Raw genomic sequence first — 16,294 nt, 5'->3', positions numbered from 1 at the left:
AATGTTCTTATTATAATCAAATCAAAGAAGAAAATGGAATAAAGCTTTGATATTCTACAATTGTTGAACATCCTAACTCAGAGTACATTGTAATAGAGGTTTAACAAACCCACATTAAGACTACACATTACAGCGTGAATATCTTATTGTCCAATTAACTGGAAGGCCATAGGTTCAAAAACCAAGCAATTTCAGCAAAACCTGAAATTTCATATTTTTACGTACATTCATAATCTGTATAAAACACCAGATACCTTATTATAGATATGAATGGGATAAACCTAAATTGGGGGAGCTCCCTCAGTAGTGGAAAAAAAAATCCATACACTGATATCCACTTAAGTATAGACTATCTAAATAGCTAAGAGCACAGTTTTACAAAAGATCTTTTCCCTCCCAATGTTCCTATGGAACCTTATTCCCAGAGGCACTGAGACCATTTCAATTGGTAATCTCCAGAAAGTGTGCAACGGAGAAACTATAGCTCCAGCCTACTGTGACTGCATTTTAAAAAGTGTCCAACAGCACACAAGTCTCCCAAGGACTTTGTAAACTTATTTTTCAATTGTTTAAAAAACATTCTGAGGAAATAGATGTACCCACTTGCACTGAAACTGGGCTGGTGAGAGCTGCCCCAATTTTACCCTATAACTTAAATTTTATTTACTGTCATCACTAGAAAAGGAAACAATGTTAGAATTTTGGAGAGTTAAGCTAATTCAAAATAGGAAAAGCTAACAAAAAATAACTAAGATAACAGTATTTAGAATAAGGGAAAGTTAAACTTGTCCAAGTTACATATGTTACTGTTAGTTCCACATTGGAGCTATGTAGTCAAATTCCACTTTTCCTTTTTAATAATTTTCTTCAGCTGTTTAATTCCATTTTCTAATGTTGCGATTGAATCAGTGGTAATACATTTCACATTCTATTGTTTTCTTCTAATCTCCTTAATGCTTCTAATATCAATGCAACATTTTTAACTCTCTTTGCAATTCACTGACTAGTGGAAATAATCTTTTGCTAATTACCCTCTCAAAATCTTTTGTGATCTTAAATTCTTCTGTTAGACCTTTCCTTAACTTTCTCAGTGAAGACAGGCTGAGTTGGCTGAACTCACTTCCCAGTGAATCCATGTTGTATTTTTTCCATGACTCCAATGTTCTTTCTATAATGGGGTGTAGAAAGTTTCACACAGTACTCCAACTATGTCCAAATCAATTCAGCCTATGAATTCATGATCACTTCCTTATTTTTATCCAATGGTCTGATATACAAAGCCCGGAATGCTATTTGGCCTGATGATAGCTTGACCCACTGAAATCTGACTTAAATATCCGTGTATCTGCAGACCTGTGTTTCTCCATTCCATTGAAAATTTTCCCATTTACGTTATATTTCCATTTTCTGTTAATTTCCTTGAAAGGTAAGTGGACACATCCTTGTTAAATTGCATTTACCATATATCCGTTTACCACTCTGGTCTCTTGTAGTCTTCCTAATAGTTAGCCTCCTCAATTTGGCAGCTTTAGCAAATTTCAATGTTAGTCCTTGTAACGTTTTCCAAATTACATATACGTTCAACATAAAAACCCACAAAACAATGGCATGCCAATGATTACATCATGGTGGTGAATCAATAGAAGTTCAAACACTGCTGCCTGTAAGATTCCATTCAACTCTCCCTCCATCATTAGAGAGAATTTCACCCTGCACGAAGCTGTACTATGCCTGAACTGCAATGTTTGATATTGGCATGGGGTTACTCTGGTTTCAGTTGGTATTCATCTGAAAAGGAGCCCCATACAAAATAATGGGTTAGTTTTTTTTCTGTCAAAATATTGGTGAGGCTAATAAAGCTCTTCATTATTTAAGAATAAAGGATACAGTAACTTCAGGGGGAAAGCATATATCCAGTGAAACAACAAATCCAAACATCGCTGTTGCAGTTTTGCAAAAACGAGTAATTGCTGCCTGTCTTACCATTGAAATGCATTGAATATTGTGAAGTTTTAGCATTTTGTGAGGTAATTATAAATTAAACTTCACACGGAAAGTCTTGTCATGTCGAGTATATAAGAACATAAGAAATAGGAGCAGGAGTAGGCCATCTAGCCCCTTGAGCCTGCCCCGCCATTCAATAAGATCATGGCTGATCTGACGTGGATCAGTACCACTTACCCGCCTGATCCCCATAACCCTTAATTCCCTTAGCGATCAGGAATCCATCCATCCGCGCTTTAAACATATTCAGCGAGGTAGCCTCCACCACCTCAGTGGGCAGAGAATTCCAGAGATTCACCACCCTCTGGGAGAAGAAGTTCCTCCTCAACTCTGTCTTAAACCGACCCCCCTTTATTTTGAGGCTGTGTCCTCTAGTTTTAACTTCCTTACTAAGTGGAAAGAATCTCTCCGCCTCCACCCTATCCAGCCCCCGCATTATCTTATAAGTCTCCATAAGATCCCCCCTCATCCTTCTAAACTCCAACGAGTACAAACCCAATCTCCTCAGCCTCTCCTCATAATCCAAACCCCTCATCTCCGGTATCAACCTGGTGAATCTTCTCTGCACTCCCTCCAATGCCAATATATCCTTCCTCATATAAGGGGACCAATACTGCACACAGTATTCCAGCTGCGGCCTCACCAATGCCCTGTACAGGTGCATCAAGACATCCCCGCTTTTATATTCTATCCCCTTCGCAATATAGGCCAACATCCCATTTGCCTTCTTGATCACCTGTTGTACCTGCAGACTGGGCTTTTGCGTCTCATGCACAAGGACCCCCAGGTCCCTTTGCACGGTAGCATGTTTTAATTTGTACCCATTTAATGTGACGATTGTCTATTACTGCCAATGAATCTCTGTGGCACTGAAAATCAATTATTACAAGCACGGTTGTTCATTCCTTCAGATTTATTGTTTTGTTGGAGACGTCAAAAATGCGAAATGCAAATGAATATATTCTTAACTTTTTCTTTCTCTTTTTCTAATTCTCTCCAATTCTTTATTTCTCTTCTTCTACCTGATTTAGTATTCGCCCACTCTCATTTAGGTGGCATTGGTGGTACAGTGGTTAACACTCCTGCCTCATAGTGCCAGGGATCTGGGTTTGATTCCCGACTTAGGTCCCTGTCTGTGCGGAGTCTGCACATTCTCCCCCGCGTCTGTGTGGGTTCCCTCAGGTGCTCTGGTTTCCTCCCACAGTCTGAAAGGTGTGCTAGTTAGGTGCATTGGCTATGCTAAATTCTCCCTCAGTGTACCCAAACAGGCACCGGAGTGTAGCGACTAGGGGATTTTCACAGTAACATCAATGCAGTGTTAATGTAAGCCTACTCGTGACACTAATAAATTAACTTCAACTATTTACATTTCCTGCACAATCTTTAAATCTGATTGGTTAAGAGGATGCACAGTTGCTTGCCCTGCTCATTTTGGTTCCAAATGCTCAGTTTCGCCATCACTGTGCCATTCATTATAAGCTTCCCACAACTTAGTGCAAAAAAATATTTTGCGATGATGGGTACAGAGCAAAGTTTAGCTAAAGGCCGATGCAGTTAAATGCTCTGCTACAGAGAAATCTGGTCCATTAATCTCACTTTGTCTTTCAGATGCTGTTTGAACTTCATTCCAGAGTTCTATTTTATTTCTCATCAAAAGGCAATGAACATGATATTCATAATCCTCTGGGGCTGGACAGCTATGTGTATTTTCAATAATTGGACAAACTCATCAATATTTATGGTTCAAGTGTACAGCTGTTAAGGAAACTAAAGTGGCTTTGAAACAATGTTCCAAAGGGGAGCTGGTGGCGTATTGTCACTGGACTAGTATTCCAGAGACCCAGATTCAAATCCCACCATGACAGACTGCAGAGGAGGTTTACAAGAATTGCCAGGGCTAGAAGAGTGTTGCTGTGAGGAAAAATTGAATAGGTTGGGGTTATTTGAGGCAGCACGGAGGCACAGTGGTGATCACTGCTGCCTCACAGCGCCAGGGACCCGAGTTCAATTCCCAGCTTGGGTGATTGTGTGGAGTTTGGCATGCAGATACAGCAAGTAATTAGGAAAGTTAATAGAATGTTATTCTCCTGGTGTCTGCGTGGGTTTCCTCTGGGTGCTCCGGTTTCCTCCCTGTCCAAAAATGTGTGGGTTAGGATGATTGGCCATGCTAAATTGTTTAGTGTCAGGGGGATTAATAGGGTAAATATGTGGGGTTATGGGGATAGGGCCTGGGTGGGATTGTTGTTGGTGCTGGCTCAATGGGCCAAATGGCCTCCTTCTGCACTGTAGGTATTCTATGATTTATGGTTGTCGGCAAGAATCTCAAAAATTGCAGCAATATCTAAAATGGTAACTTGCATAAATGTTGTCCCCATAAATCCGTGGAAGTGCAATCCCAGCACATATGCAAGAATTATACCTGCTACTGGCACCCAAGTGACCAGTCCCATCCGCCAACTTAAATATTCACTCCCTTCACTTTGATACACAATGCCTGCAGTGTGTACCAATTCAAAATACGTTGCATCAATCTGCCTAACCTCTTTCAAAAGCATCTTCCAAACCTGCATACTGGGGAATTGATAATGGAAAGTAAGGAGATGGCAGGTGAATTGAACAGGTATTTTGCAACGGTTTTCACTTTAGAGGATACAAGTAACGTCCCAGAAATAGCTGTAAATCAGGAAATGGAAGGGAGAGAGGAACTCAGAAATATTACAACCACCAGGGAAGTGGCACTCGGCAAACTTTTGGAGCTGCAGAATCCCTATTGCAGAAAATAAAAGCTCATGATGTACAGGGTAACATATTGGTATGGATGAAAGATTGGCCAGCTAACAGGAAACAGAGTTAGCATAAATGGGCCTCTTTCTGGTTGGCAGGATATAATAAGCCAAAGGGATCAGTGCTGGGGACTCAACTTTTTGCAATTTATATAAATGACTAGGATGAAGGAACCAAAGGCTTGGTTGGAATATTTGCTGATGACACAAAGATAGGTAGAAGAATAAATTGTAAAGAGGACAAAAGGAGGCTACAAAAGGATATATATATAGATAGTTAGGTGAGTGGGAAAAGATCTGGCAAATGGAGTGTGGGAAAATGTGAAAGGGTCCATTTTGGCAGGAGGAATAAAAAATAAACATACTATCTAAATGGTGAGAGATTGCAGAGCTCTGAGGCGTAGAGGAATCTCGGTGTCCTAATGCATGAATCATAAAAGCCTGGCATGCAGATACAGCAAGTAATTAGGAAAGTTAATAGAATGTTATTGTTTATTGTGAGGGGAATTGGTTACAAGAGTACAGAGATTATGGGGCAATCTTATCAGCTCGTCCCGTCAGTCAATCGGCATGGTGAACAGATAAGATCGGGAGAGAGGTGAAAAGTAGGGTTCGCACTCGGATTTTCACCTCTCTCAATGCTCCCAGCATTGTTTTGCCGGCCAAATTTCAATATGCAAAACTTCATTGAAATCTAATTATGAGTCCCGGATGCTATCATCTGGGATCACTCGTCCTTACCTGCTCACCGGTTGAGAATATCACCAGCGAGGATCATGTATGGTCCCCACCAATGGAGACCAGATGTGATGGCCTTGCCAGTGAGAACAGAGTCCATTGAAGCCCCCGGGTGGTCGGGGGCAGGGCAGGGCCGGGCAGAATGCTTTGACAGTTCTTTGAGCCTCTTCGAGCCTGAAGAAGCAGCAGTTGCCAGTGTTGCTCACCTCTGCTACGGTCTTGATCCCAAACCATTCATCATCAGTGACCCTTGTTTGGGGTGAGGGAGGATCTTCCCCCAGTTAAGGCCGCTGGAAAGTCCAGTGTCAGGCTTGAACCTGCCATCTCAAAATGCTGGCAGAGTTTTAGGATGCTATAGCACTTGCTATAACAGAACAATTTGACAGTGCTATTTCAGGAATTCAGTCTTTGTTATATTTGGAAACATTTCTATTGCTAAGTTTGATCATGCCAAGTATTTGGCAAGCTGATCAAACTACTTTAGGGGAGTTTTGTTTCCCTGAAGTTTTACTTCTAAATTGTACAATTCATCAAAGTCGGATGTCAGCTCCTTGGGGCATCTTCTGTACAAGCAGCAGTGATAACTTTGAGGCAGCTACTGGTTTAAAAATATATTCTGACAGTTTGATACAGTATTGTTTTCAAACACTCTCACTCTACTTGTTAATTGGGGAGTTTTGATAACTTTATCCTGTTGGCAGTGATCTTTAGCCACTTATGTATATAAGGCCAAAAGACTGAGATCAGATTTTAAAATGTTGACCATCAAGATATTGTCACAAATCTGCCATTGGACTTTCATCAGCATCATCTGAAAAAATGCCCTGTCCCCCATAATGGACTCTTCCCCAAGATGGCGCCGGCGTGAGGCGACTTCTTGCAAACTGTGCCTAACATACCTTCTAATTCTATCTTTTACTCTCGTTCTATGCTTCTAAAACTTCATTCTAACTCTTTTACATTCTGCACTCTCTTTCCTTCTCTATGAATGGTATGCTTTGTCAGTATAGCACGCAAGAAACAATATTTTTCACTGTATGCCAATATATGTGACAATAATAAATCAAATCAAATCAAGACACGCAGCTCTTCCTCACCATCATCTCTCGTGACCCATCCACTCCCTCCAATTTGTCACACTGCTTGCCCAATATCCAGTACTGGCTGAGCAGTTAGATCCACTGCCTTAGCCCATCTGCTATTGTAGCACTCATCCATGCCTTTGTTACCTCCAGAGTAGTGTACTCCAATGCTCTCTTGGCCCATTTCCACCCTTCATAAACTTGAGCTCATCCCAAATTCTGCTGCCAGTATCCTAACTCGCACCACCCTAGTTCATCCATTTACCCACTGACTGACTTTGGCTCCCAGTTAAACAACATGAAGATTTAAAAATTCTCATTCTAGCTCCGTGGCCTATCTCTGTAATCCTCTCCAGCCTCGGAGATATCTGCATTCCTCTAATTCTTGTTTCTAATTCTGGTCCCTCGATTGTGCATCTCCACTTTTAATTTCTTCACCATTAGTCACCGTGCTGGGCACTGAGTAGCTCTGGGATTCCTTCCCTTCACCCCCTGTCTTCTCTACCTCACTTTACACCTTAAGACTTTTTAAAATCTCCCTTTTTGACAAGGCTTTTGATCTCCAACCTAATGGCTAGAATTTTCCAGCCGTTCACATTGGCGGGATTCTCTGGTCCCGCTGCAGTGAATGAGGTTTAGCTGAGCGCCAGATTCTCCATCCTCACTTGTAGCAGTGGCGGGGTGTGATTTACAAATATCAAAGTTAATTAATTTAGGTAATTAGCATATTGTTACAAGATGCCATCCTCATTAGAACATGGAAATTGTCTTTGGGAATAGGTGATAAACATTGTAGATTTCAGATGGGTGAGCAAGACAAGCCCTGCAACACAAACCGACCTGTGTATCTGTCCTCAGCCCCCTACTATACTCCTTATACACCTATGACTGTGTGGCCAAATTCCCCTCCAACTCGATTTTCAGGTTTGCTGATGATACCACCGTAGTGGGTCGGATCTCAAACAATGACGAGACAGAGTACAGGAATGAGATAGAGAACCTGGTGAACTGGTGCGGCAACAATAATCTCTCCCTCAATGTCAACAAAATGAAGGAGATAGTCATTGACTTCAGGAAGCGTAGTGGAGGACATGCCACTGTCTACATAAATGGGGACGAAGTAGAAATGGTCGAGAGCTTCAAGCTTTTAGGTGTCCAGATCACCAACGACCTGTCCTGGTCCCTCCATCCCGATACTACAGTTAGGAAAACCCACCAACGTTTCTACCTTCTCAAAAAACTAAGGAAATTTGGCATGTCCGCTACGACTTTCATCAACTTTTACAGATGTATCATCAAAGCATTCTTTCTGGTTGTATCCCAGCTAGGTATGGCTTCTGTTCTGACAAAACTACAAAAGGTCGTGAGTGAAGCCTAGTCCATCACTCAAACCAACCTCCCACCCATTAACTCCGTCTACACTTCCTGCTGCCTTGGAAAAGCAGCCAGCATAATTAAGTACCCCATGCACCATGGACATACTGGCCGGAATTTTACCGGCACACCCGCCCTGATCCCGGGGGCGGGCAAGGCTCGGAGAACAACATTCTCCGTTGGCCTCGGGCGGGATCGTACAAATCTCGGGCGGACATGCCGGTAAAATTCCGCTCACTCTCTTCCACCTTCCCCCGTCAGGAAAAAGATACAAAAGTCTGGGGACACGTATCGAACGACTCAAGAACAGCTTCCTCCCTGCTGCCATCAGACTTTAGAATGGACCTACCTCGCATTAAGTTGATCTTTCTCTACATCTCAGCTATGGGTGTAACACTACATTTTGCACTCTCTCCTTTCCTTCTCTATGAACGGTATGCTTTGTCTGTATAGTGTACAAGAAACAATACTTTTCACTGTATACTAATCCATGTGACAATAATAAATCAAATCACCTTGGTGAGACCACATTTGGAATATTGTGTGCAGTTCTGGTCACCTCACTATAAGAAGGATGTGGAAGCGCTGGAAAGAGTGCAGAGGAGATTTACCAGGATGCTGCCTGGTTTGGAGGGTAGGTCTTATGAGGAAAGGTTGAGGGAGCTAGGGCTGTTCTCTCTGGAGCGGAGGAGGCTGAGGGGAGACTTAATAGAGGTTCATAAAATGGTGAAGGGGATAGATAGAGTGAACGTTCAGAGACTATTTCCTCCGTTGGATGGAGCTATTACAAGGGGGCATAACTATAGGGTTCATGGTGGGAGATATAGGAAGGATATCAGAGGTAGGTTCTTTACGCAGAGAGTGGTTGGGGTGTGGAATGGACTGCCTGCAGTGATAGTGGAGTCAGACACTTTAGGAACATTTAAGCGGTTATTGGATAGGCACATGGAGCATACCAGGATGATAGGGAGTGGGATAGCTTGATCTTGGTTTCAGATAAAGCTCGGCACAACATCGTGGGCCGAAGGGCCTGTTCTGTGCTGTACTGTTCTATGTTCTATGTTCTAAATAGTATATCTAACAAGTATTCATTAAGCACTCTAATTGAACTGTTTATGAGATCCAGAAAATTCCAGCCAATATCTCCTTGTGGCTTAGTGTCATATTTGGTTTTTTAATGCCCCTGTGATGTGCCTGATTAAAGACACTATTTAAATATAAGTTGGATATCCAAATTTACACAACATATAACTCACTGCATAATAAAAACACAGTAAACTGAAATCTCACCTCTTAAATGCAACTGATTATCTTTCATTTTGTTTTCAGCACCTGTAATCGATACTCTACATTGATTATCATGTTTAGGATATTGCAATGGAGATATTGCTGCTTTATAATATACTACAGTTTGCACCACTTACTTTATAGTCTCCATGCACTATCAGAATAAAGAACAACAAATGTTTAATTTAACAGGATCCAACTTTGAAATTATGCCTCCTCATGCGAGACACCCCAAAGGATAGGAACAGTTTTATTTCTCTCTTTTCAGGCTATCTTTGATTTGATTTGATTTATTATTGTCACATGTATTAACATATAGTGAAAAGTATTGTTTCTTGTGTGCTACACAGACAAAACATACCGTTCATAGAGAAGGGGAAACGAGAGAGTGCAGAATGTAGTGTTACAGTTATAGCTAGGGTGTAGAGAACGATGCAAGGTAAGTCCATTCAGAAGTCTGACAGCAGCAGGGAAGAAGCTGTTCTTGAGTCAGTTGGTACGTGACCTCAGACTTTTGTATCTTTTTCCCGAAGGAAGAAGGTAGAAGAGAGAATGTCCGGGGTGTGTGGGGTCCTTAATTATGCTGGCTGCTTTGCTGAGGCAGCGGGATGTGTAGACAGAGTCAATGGATGGGAGGCTAGTTTGCGTGATGGATTGGGCTACATTCACGACCTTTTGTAATTCCTTGCGGTTCCCCTGTTCCCCTTAATATTGTTAAAACTTAGATCAATTCAATAGTTCCCCATTGAAAAGTCAGCCTAAAATCTCTGGATGTAGCTAGTTAATTATCCCTGTTTTCTCAAATCCTTCTTTATCAGACATGGTGCTATCAGGTGGGTTTTCAGCTTCACAAAAGTTTGAACATTTAAGAATAGCATTATGGTTCCAGCGAAGTTTAACCTGCGCCTAGCTGACATTCCTTGGTCAGGAAATCGATTGCACCAGGCAGTGAAACATTTCAGATCCTGAGGGGTCTTGACGGGGTGGATGTGGAGAGGATGGGTGGGATCATGAGCCTGCACTCTCCATCCACGGGATAGCCAGCAGGGGCTCAAGATCTGATGAAACCCAGAAATCACAAATCTCACAAGCGAGATCGCAATTACTGATTATTGCCGCCCCCTCGCTGGCAATGTAATCAAGTTTACACCCATAATGGACGAGAACCTGATTTGCATTCATTTAAATAAATTTTAGTATAATGAAACACGCCCTTACAAGATCTTTCCCCATTACTATATTTTCGTACCTCAGAGGCAATAGATACCTCAGGAGCCATGTTGAGATGAAATAAAATAAAAGTTCTAAGTGTCTATTGCAGACTTTATTTAAAAAAACATTCATTCATAAAAACCCATTCAATACATTTATATTCCTTAAATTACTTATATTTCATTCAAGTCCTTAATTCCAGATGAAAACACACATTTGCAATCATAGCCCCACATCAAAGACTTTATAACCATTTGGAGTTGTCAAACTGTGAACTGACAAGCAGCCCACTGTGATAATGATAGGTTGTGGAATCAATCATGCAACACTAATTCTATAACGATAACTTTCAGGTTTATGTGAACAGACATAGTGAAGTTGCAAGAACTGATTTTTCTTATACATTTCACTGGTTTTTTTAAAAAGTAGAGTGAATGAGATTTCAATGCCTGGAAAGTTTGTCAGTACCACAAACGCATATCCACTTTTGGCGCACATTCATGTCTTCTCTTACTAATCCATAAGGCCTCTCAAAGGATGCCTTATCATTCTCAAAGGGCGCCTGAGTTCACTAAAAGGGTTACCTGAACCCTTTCAAAAGGGGTCCCATGACCTTGGGTTTGAGAGTTTAGCAGTCACAAAGTTAAGGTAGAAGTTTACAGTATGGGGTACTTTGAAGATACAGCAATGAGTGCACACCCACCTCTGAATCAGAAGATTTTGGGTTCAAGACCCACTCCAAAGATCAATGCTGACAGTCCAGTGCAATACTGAGGGAGTGCAGCATTGTCAGTGGTGCCTTCATTCAAATGAATTGGCAAGATATTGAAGAAGAGTAGCAATGGTATTTTGGCCAGTATTTATTCCTCAAACCACAATCAATAAGAGCAAATGATCTGGTCTTTCTCACCTTGTTGCTTGTTGGGAGCTTGCTGTGCACAAATTGATTGCTACATTTCCCACATTGCAGGTTACTACACTTCAACACTACTTCATGGGCTGGAAAGCACTTTGAGCTGTGCAGTGGTGGTGAAAAGTGCAATATAAATGCAAGTCTTTGTTTTCTTTGTGTTCTGGTTAAGTCATTAACCCTTTGGTGTGAAAATCAGTCACTTAGGGGCAGGCGCATCTGCAGCCCTCTGCAGGCACTGCAAAAGAATGCACTGAGCTAAGATTAGCCACGAGCGTCATCAGTTGCTTTCCCAACACTGATCCTTAAAGAAGAAAGCACGCATTCTGAGAAGCGCCCACTGTATCAGAGAAAGCACTAACCTGCCACCTAGTGGGAGCCTTGAGATGACAAAGTTGAACGATTGGGTGGACAGCGAGTGTGAAGCATTGTGACGCTGCATGTCACTGATACTCGATAGCAGCGGCACGGAGGACTAGTCAATGTGATTGAGTGTCACTGTTTTATTGGAGTAATTAAAGAATAATTTTCTCACAATGTTTATATGGTGCTTTTGATGGAGATAAACCTCCCAAAGCACTTCAGGGAATTGTAACTTTAAAAAAAGGCACAGAACGAAAGGATGTTAGAAGGGGCGATTAGCAACTTAGCCAAAGAGGTGGATTTTAAGGTGTTTGATGAAGGAGGAGTGGGAGAGAGAGAGATTTAGGGAAGGAATTTCAGAAAGTGGAGCCTAGGCCAACGAAGGCACAACCATCAATAACAGTGACAGTTGGAGGGCTAAAGAGTTTTTTGAGTGAATAGTTGTAGGACTGGAGATAAAGAGGATTTGATTTGATTTGATTTGATTTATTATTGTCACATGTATTAGTATACAGTGAAAAGTATTGGCCACAATTCTCCCATCCCACTGTGCTAATATTTTAGTGCAGCGGGCCGGGAGATTCATGCATTGGCCGATTCACGGAGTTCATGCTCGTGTTCGCGCCCCCCAAGCATCTCCCAGTGCTGGATTTCCAGCGGCGTCAGATCTGTGCCAGAAATTGGCGGGGAGGCGCAAAGACAATTTAAATGATCATTTTCATTACATTTAAATGTGATTAGCGGGCCCGGGACTGAAGTGGTTCACTCCAGTGGGGCTTACTATAGTTCCCCACTAATGGAGAACGACCCCGCTGGAGTGAAGGGGGAGCAATTGGGTCCCCTAGAGGGTCAGGTGGCAGGGGGGTGGTACCCTGGCAGTGCCAGCCTGTGGCCCCTGGCACTGCTCCTGGAAATCCCACCAAGAGTTTTATGTTGGGAGGGAGTGGGTCCCAATATAAAATCCACCCACACATTTGAGTCTAGTCAGTGAATCTGTGCAGTCTAATTGAGTTAAAAGCTAAACATCATCCTGCCTTACTTAGCATCTTCACACTGTGGCTGATTTCTCTTTCCAACTAGGCTTTTGCTGAAACCCTAACCACGGATCAACTTATGTACACAGGATCGGTGCCTCTTCAATGTTCAACTGCTACTGACAATGCCGTGCGTCTATAAACTAGGCTGGCATTGCATCTGTTGCTGCATGCCTAAGATACCCTGAAGCAGCAGAAATATCCTTTGGCTTTGGAGCCTTCAGGCTGCTGCTCAGAAAGAAGCAGTCAGCAGGTTCCCAGGCCCCAAGGTTTCTTGTTTCTAGTTTCAAGTGCACCTGGAGAGAAAACAATCAGTGGCAAGTCTAGTTCGGCCTCTCCACCTCATTTCCATTGCTGCCCCGAGGTTGCTCCTGCTCCATGGTAAGCACTTGGGTCTTTTCCCCCATTTCTTCCACTGATTTTACACTTGGAAACATAACTGCGGAAAATCAGTCCCATCAATCTTCTGACAGGGAAACTGGGTAACAATCAGGGGCAGGAAGCCAACAGAGTATTCCCTACTCAACATGTTAGGATCAATGAAAAGACCTTTTCCCCACCATGGCTCAGAAGTGCTAATTTAGTCCACACCAGGGGTCTTGCTACTTCTATTGCTTTCCCTCTGAAATGGCTTGACAAGCTACTCAGTTCAAGGGCAATTAGGGATGGGCAAAAGATGTTGACCTTGCCAGTGACTCCCACATCACGTGAAAGGATAAAAATAGTTAAATCAGCTCAAATCCATAAAGGTTCTTCACGGACATGTCTAACAGTAACACATGTGATTCATGTATACTCTGCCCAAAGGCAGGTCCTTGTCTGTTAATGGTTCATCCTGAGCCACTTTCTTGGTTGGCGGTGGCTTACCATTGCCTTCCACTCCCTAGGGACAGAGCAAGGAGACAGGCCCCTAGCAAACCATAGACTCACAGAACTGTTACGGTTCTGAGGCCTGAGGCCATTTGGCCCATTGTGTCTGCACCGGCTCTCCAAATGAGCATTATGACTTAGTGCCGTTCTTCTGCCCTTTCCCCTATACACTTGTACATCGTTTCTATTCAAGTAATCATCTAATGCCCTCTTGAATGTCTTGATTGAACCTACCCACACCACACTTCCAAGCAGTGTATTCCAATCCACTCGCTGTGTGAAAAAGCTCTTTTCCTCACATCACATTTGCTTCTTTCGCAGATAACTTTTAAATCTGTGCCCTCTCGTTCTTGATCCTGTTACGAGTGAGAAAGGTTTCTCCCTATCTACTGTGTCCAACCCCCTCATGATTTTGAACACCTCTATCGAACCTCAGCTAGAACTGGAATCGAACCTGCGCTGTTGATGGTTTTCCTCATCCATACAGCAGCCATCTGAGCTAACAAGTCCCCAGTGTTTGCAAAAACTCATGGGGATTAATTCCCAAAATCATACGGCAGAAATGCTCAGCATTTTTCTTGAAACAATTACTTACACCATTTTAATGAACAATGCAAATGAGTAACATCAAAAACTCATCTTGAAATGTTCTGGTGGGGCTGGAGGGTTTGGTTAGGATTCTGAAGGAATGCTGCCAAAGATTGGCATTAAAGGAATTCACTAAATAACCTCCCATAGCAATAAATCCATTCAGAGAGAGACCTGAACTTAGAATCTAGGCTGACATTCCAAGGCAGGGCTGAGGGAGTCTTAGATGAGATATTAAAATGAGGACCTAGCTGCCCACTCAGGTGGATATAAAAGATCCCATGGCAGGGCAGTTATCCCTGGTGTCTTGGCCACTATTTATCCCTCAACTAACATCCTTAAAACAGAGTATTTGGTCATTATCACAGTGTGGGAGCTTGCTGTGTACAGACTGATCCTAAGTTAAAAACAAAATACCGCGGATGCTGGAAATCTGAAATGAAAACAGGAAATGCTAAAAAAAAACTCAGCAGCTCCGGTAGCATCAGTGGAGAGAGACAGAGAGCTAATGTTCTGAATGCAATATGACTCTTCCTTGGAACTGGAGCAAGGTAGAAATGTGAGAAAAAGTGGTGCAGGGAGCAGTGGGTGGAACAAACTAGAAGGTCAGGGATAGGTTGGAGGGCAGGAGACATTTAAATGAACAAAGGTCATGGAAAACAAGACAAAGGGAGTGATAGTATGAAGACAAACGCTTTGGCACGAAGTAGATGTCAATAGCAGAATAACGGTCAGCACTGTCCGAAAGCAAAGTAGCAGAATGTGTTAACAGCAGAGTAAGACATCAGCGCTGGCACTGTCTGGAAGCAAAAACATGAGAATACAGAAACAGACTATGGAGGTGGGGGGTGGGGGTGGGGGTACAGTCAAAATGGAGGACGGAGTTCATGGTCTGATGCTGTTGAACTCAATGTTGCTCAGAAGGCTGTAATGTGCCTAATCGGGAGATGCTCCTCCAGCTTGTGCTCGGCTTCACTGGAACATTATAGCAGGATGAGGCCAGAAATGTGAGCATTTTCTCCACAAACAGCAGAGCAGGGGAATAACAGCTGTGGGGAAATACATGGATTGACTTCTCCCTATTCAGCTTTTGCCAGCCCAATGGTAATTATCACACAGGTTCAGACCAGTACTACAAGTATGTATATATGTTGCTGTTGGGTTAGGGATGGGTTGTTCTACTTGTTGCTGTTGGGGTTAGGGTGGGGTTGTTACACCTTTGTATTGTAGTATTGTGGTACATCCCAGTCGGGCTCCGCCTCCTGGGAGAGGTATAAAGGTCCCTGCTCTGGCTGGGACCCCTCAGTCTGGGATCGTGTATATAATTGGTAGCTGCCTTGTTACAGCAAATAAAAGCCTTTATTTACTGAGCATCAAGCCTCGTGTATGATAACGCGCATCACAGGTACAAATGGCAAATGTTACTGTCACCCACTGAAATAGTATCATTCCTCCCATGTACTTCCAAAACTATTGAATATGCTTCATTTATTAGTGCACCACGATGATCAGAATGTACCTGCTCTCAATGGCAGCTCGGAATTCCTGTTGGCTGATGACATTCCTCCCAAGTTTGTCAATTTTGCTGTAATTTACAAAGAATATATTCAGTGAGATTGTCAAAGTTTTAAAAAAATTATCTTTTAAAACTGTCACCACTCTTAACTATATCAAAGAATTATTTCCAGTGCAAAAAAATTATATTCTAACAGACTTACTGATCTGTGGAATTCACTACCACAGAAAATATTGAGGCCAAAACATTGTGTGATTTCAGGAAGAAATTCGTAAGAAGTCTCACAACACCAGGTTGAAGTCCAACAGGTCTATTTGGAATCACGAGCTTTCGGAGCACTGCTCCTTCATCAGCTGGTGTTGTGAGACTTCTTACTGTGCCCACCCCAGTCCAATGCCGGCATCTCCACATCAGGAAGAAATTAGATATAGCTCTTGGGGCTAAAGGGATCAAGGGATGTGGGGGAAAGGCAGGATCAGGATATTGAATTTGATAATCACTCATGATCAAAATGAATGGTGGAGCAGGCTCGA

At 42.5% G+C, this 16,294-nt stretch overlaps 1 protein-coding gene across 1 annotated transcript in view; it reads right to left on the bottom strand.

Moving 5' to 3' along the window:
* LOC144495225 (EF-hand calcium-binding domain-containing protein 6) overlaps nt 1-16,294 on the bottom strand; it is a 64,928-nt gene that overhangs the window by 31,764 nt on the left and 16,870 nt on the right. Inside the window, exon 10 of the mRNA XM_078215293.1 lies at nt 15,765-15,830. Coding sequence (XP_078071419.1) covers nt 15,765-15,830 — 66 coding nt within the window. The remainder of the gene's footprint in view (nt 1-15,764; nt 15,831-16,294) is intronic.

Source organism: Mustelus asterias, chromosome 6 (assembly GCF_964213995.1).
Source record: "Mustelus asterias chromosome 6, sMusAst1.hap1.1, whole genome shotgun sequence".
Lineage (NCBI taxonomy): Eukaryota > Metazoa > Chordata > Chondrichthyes > Carcharhiniformes > Triakidae > Mustelus > Mustelus asterias.
This window is presented reverse-complemented; position numbering and strand designations above follow the sequence as displayed.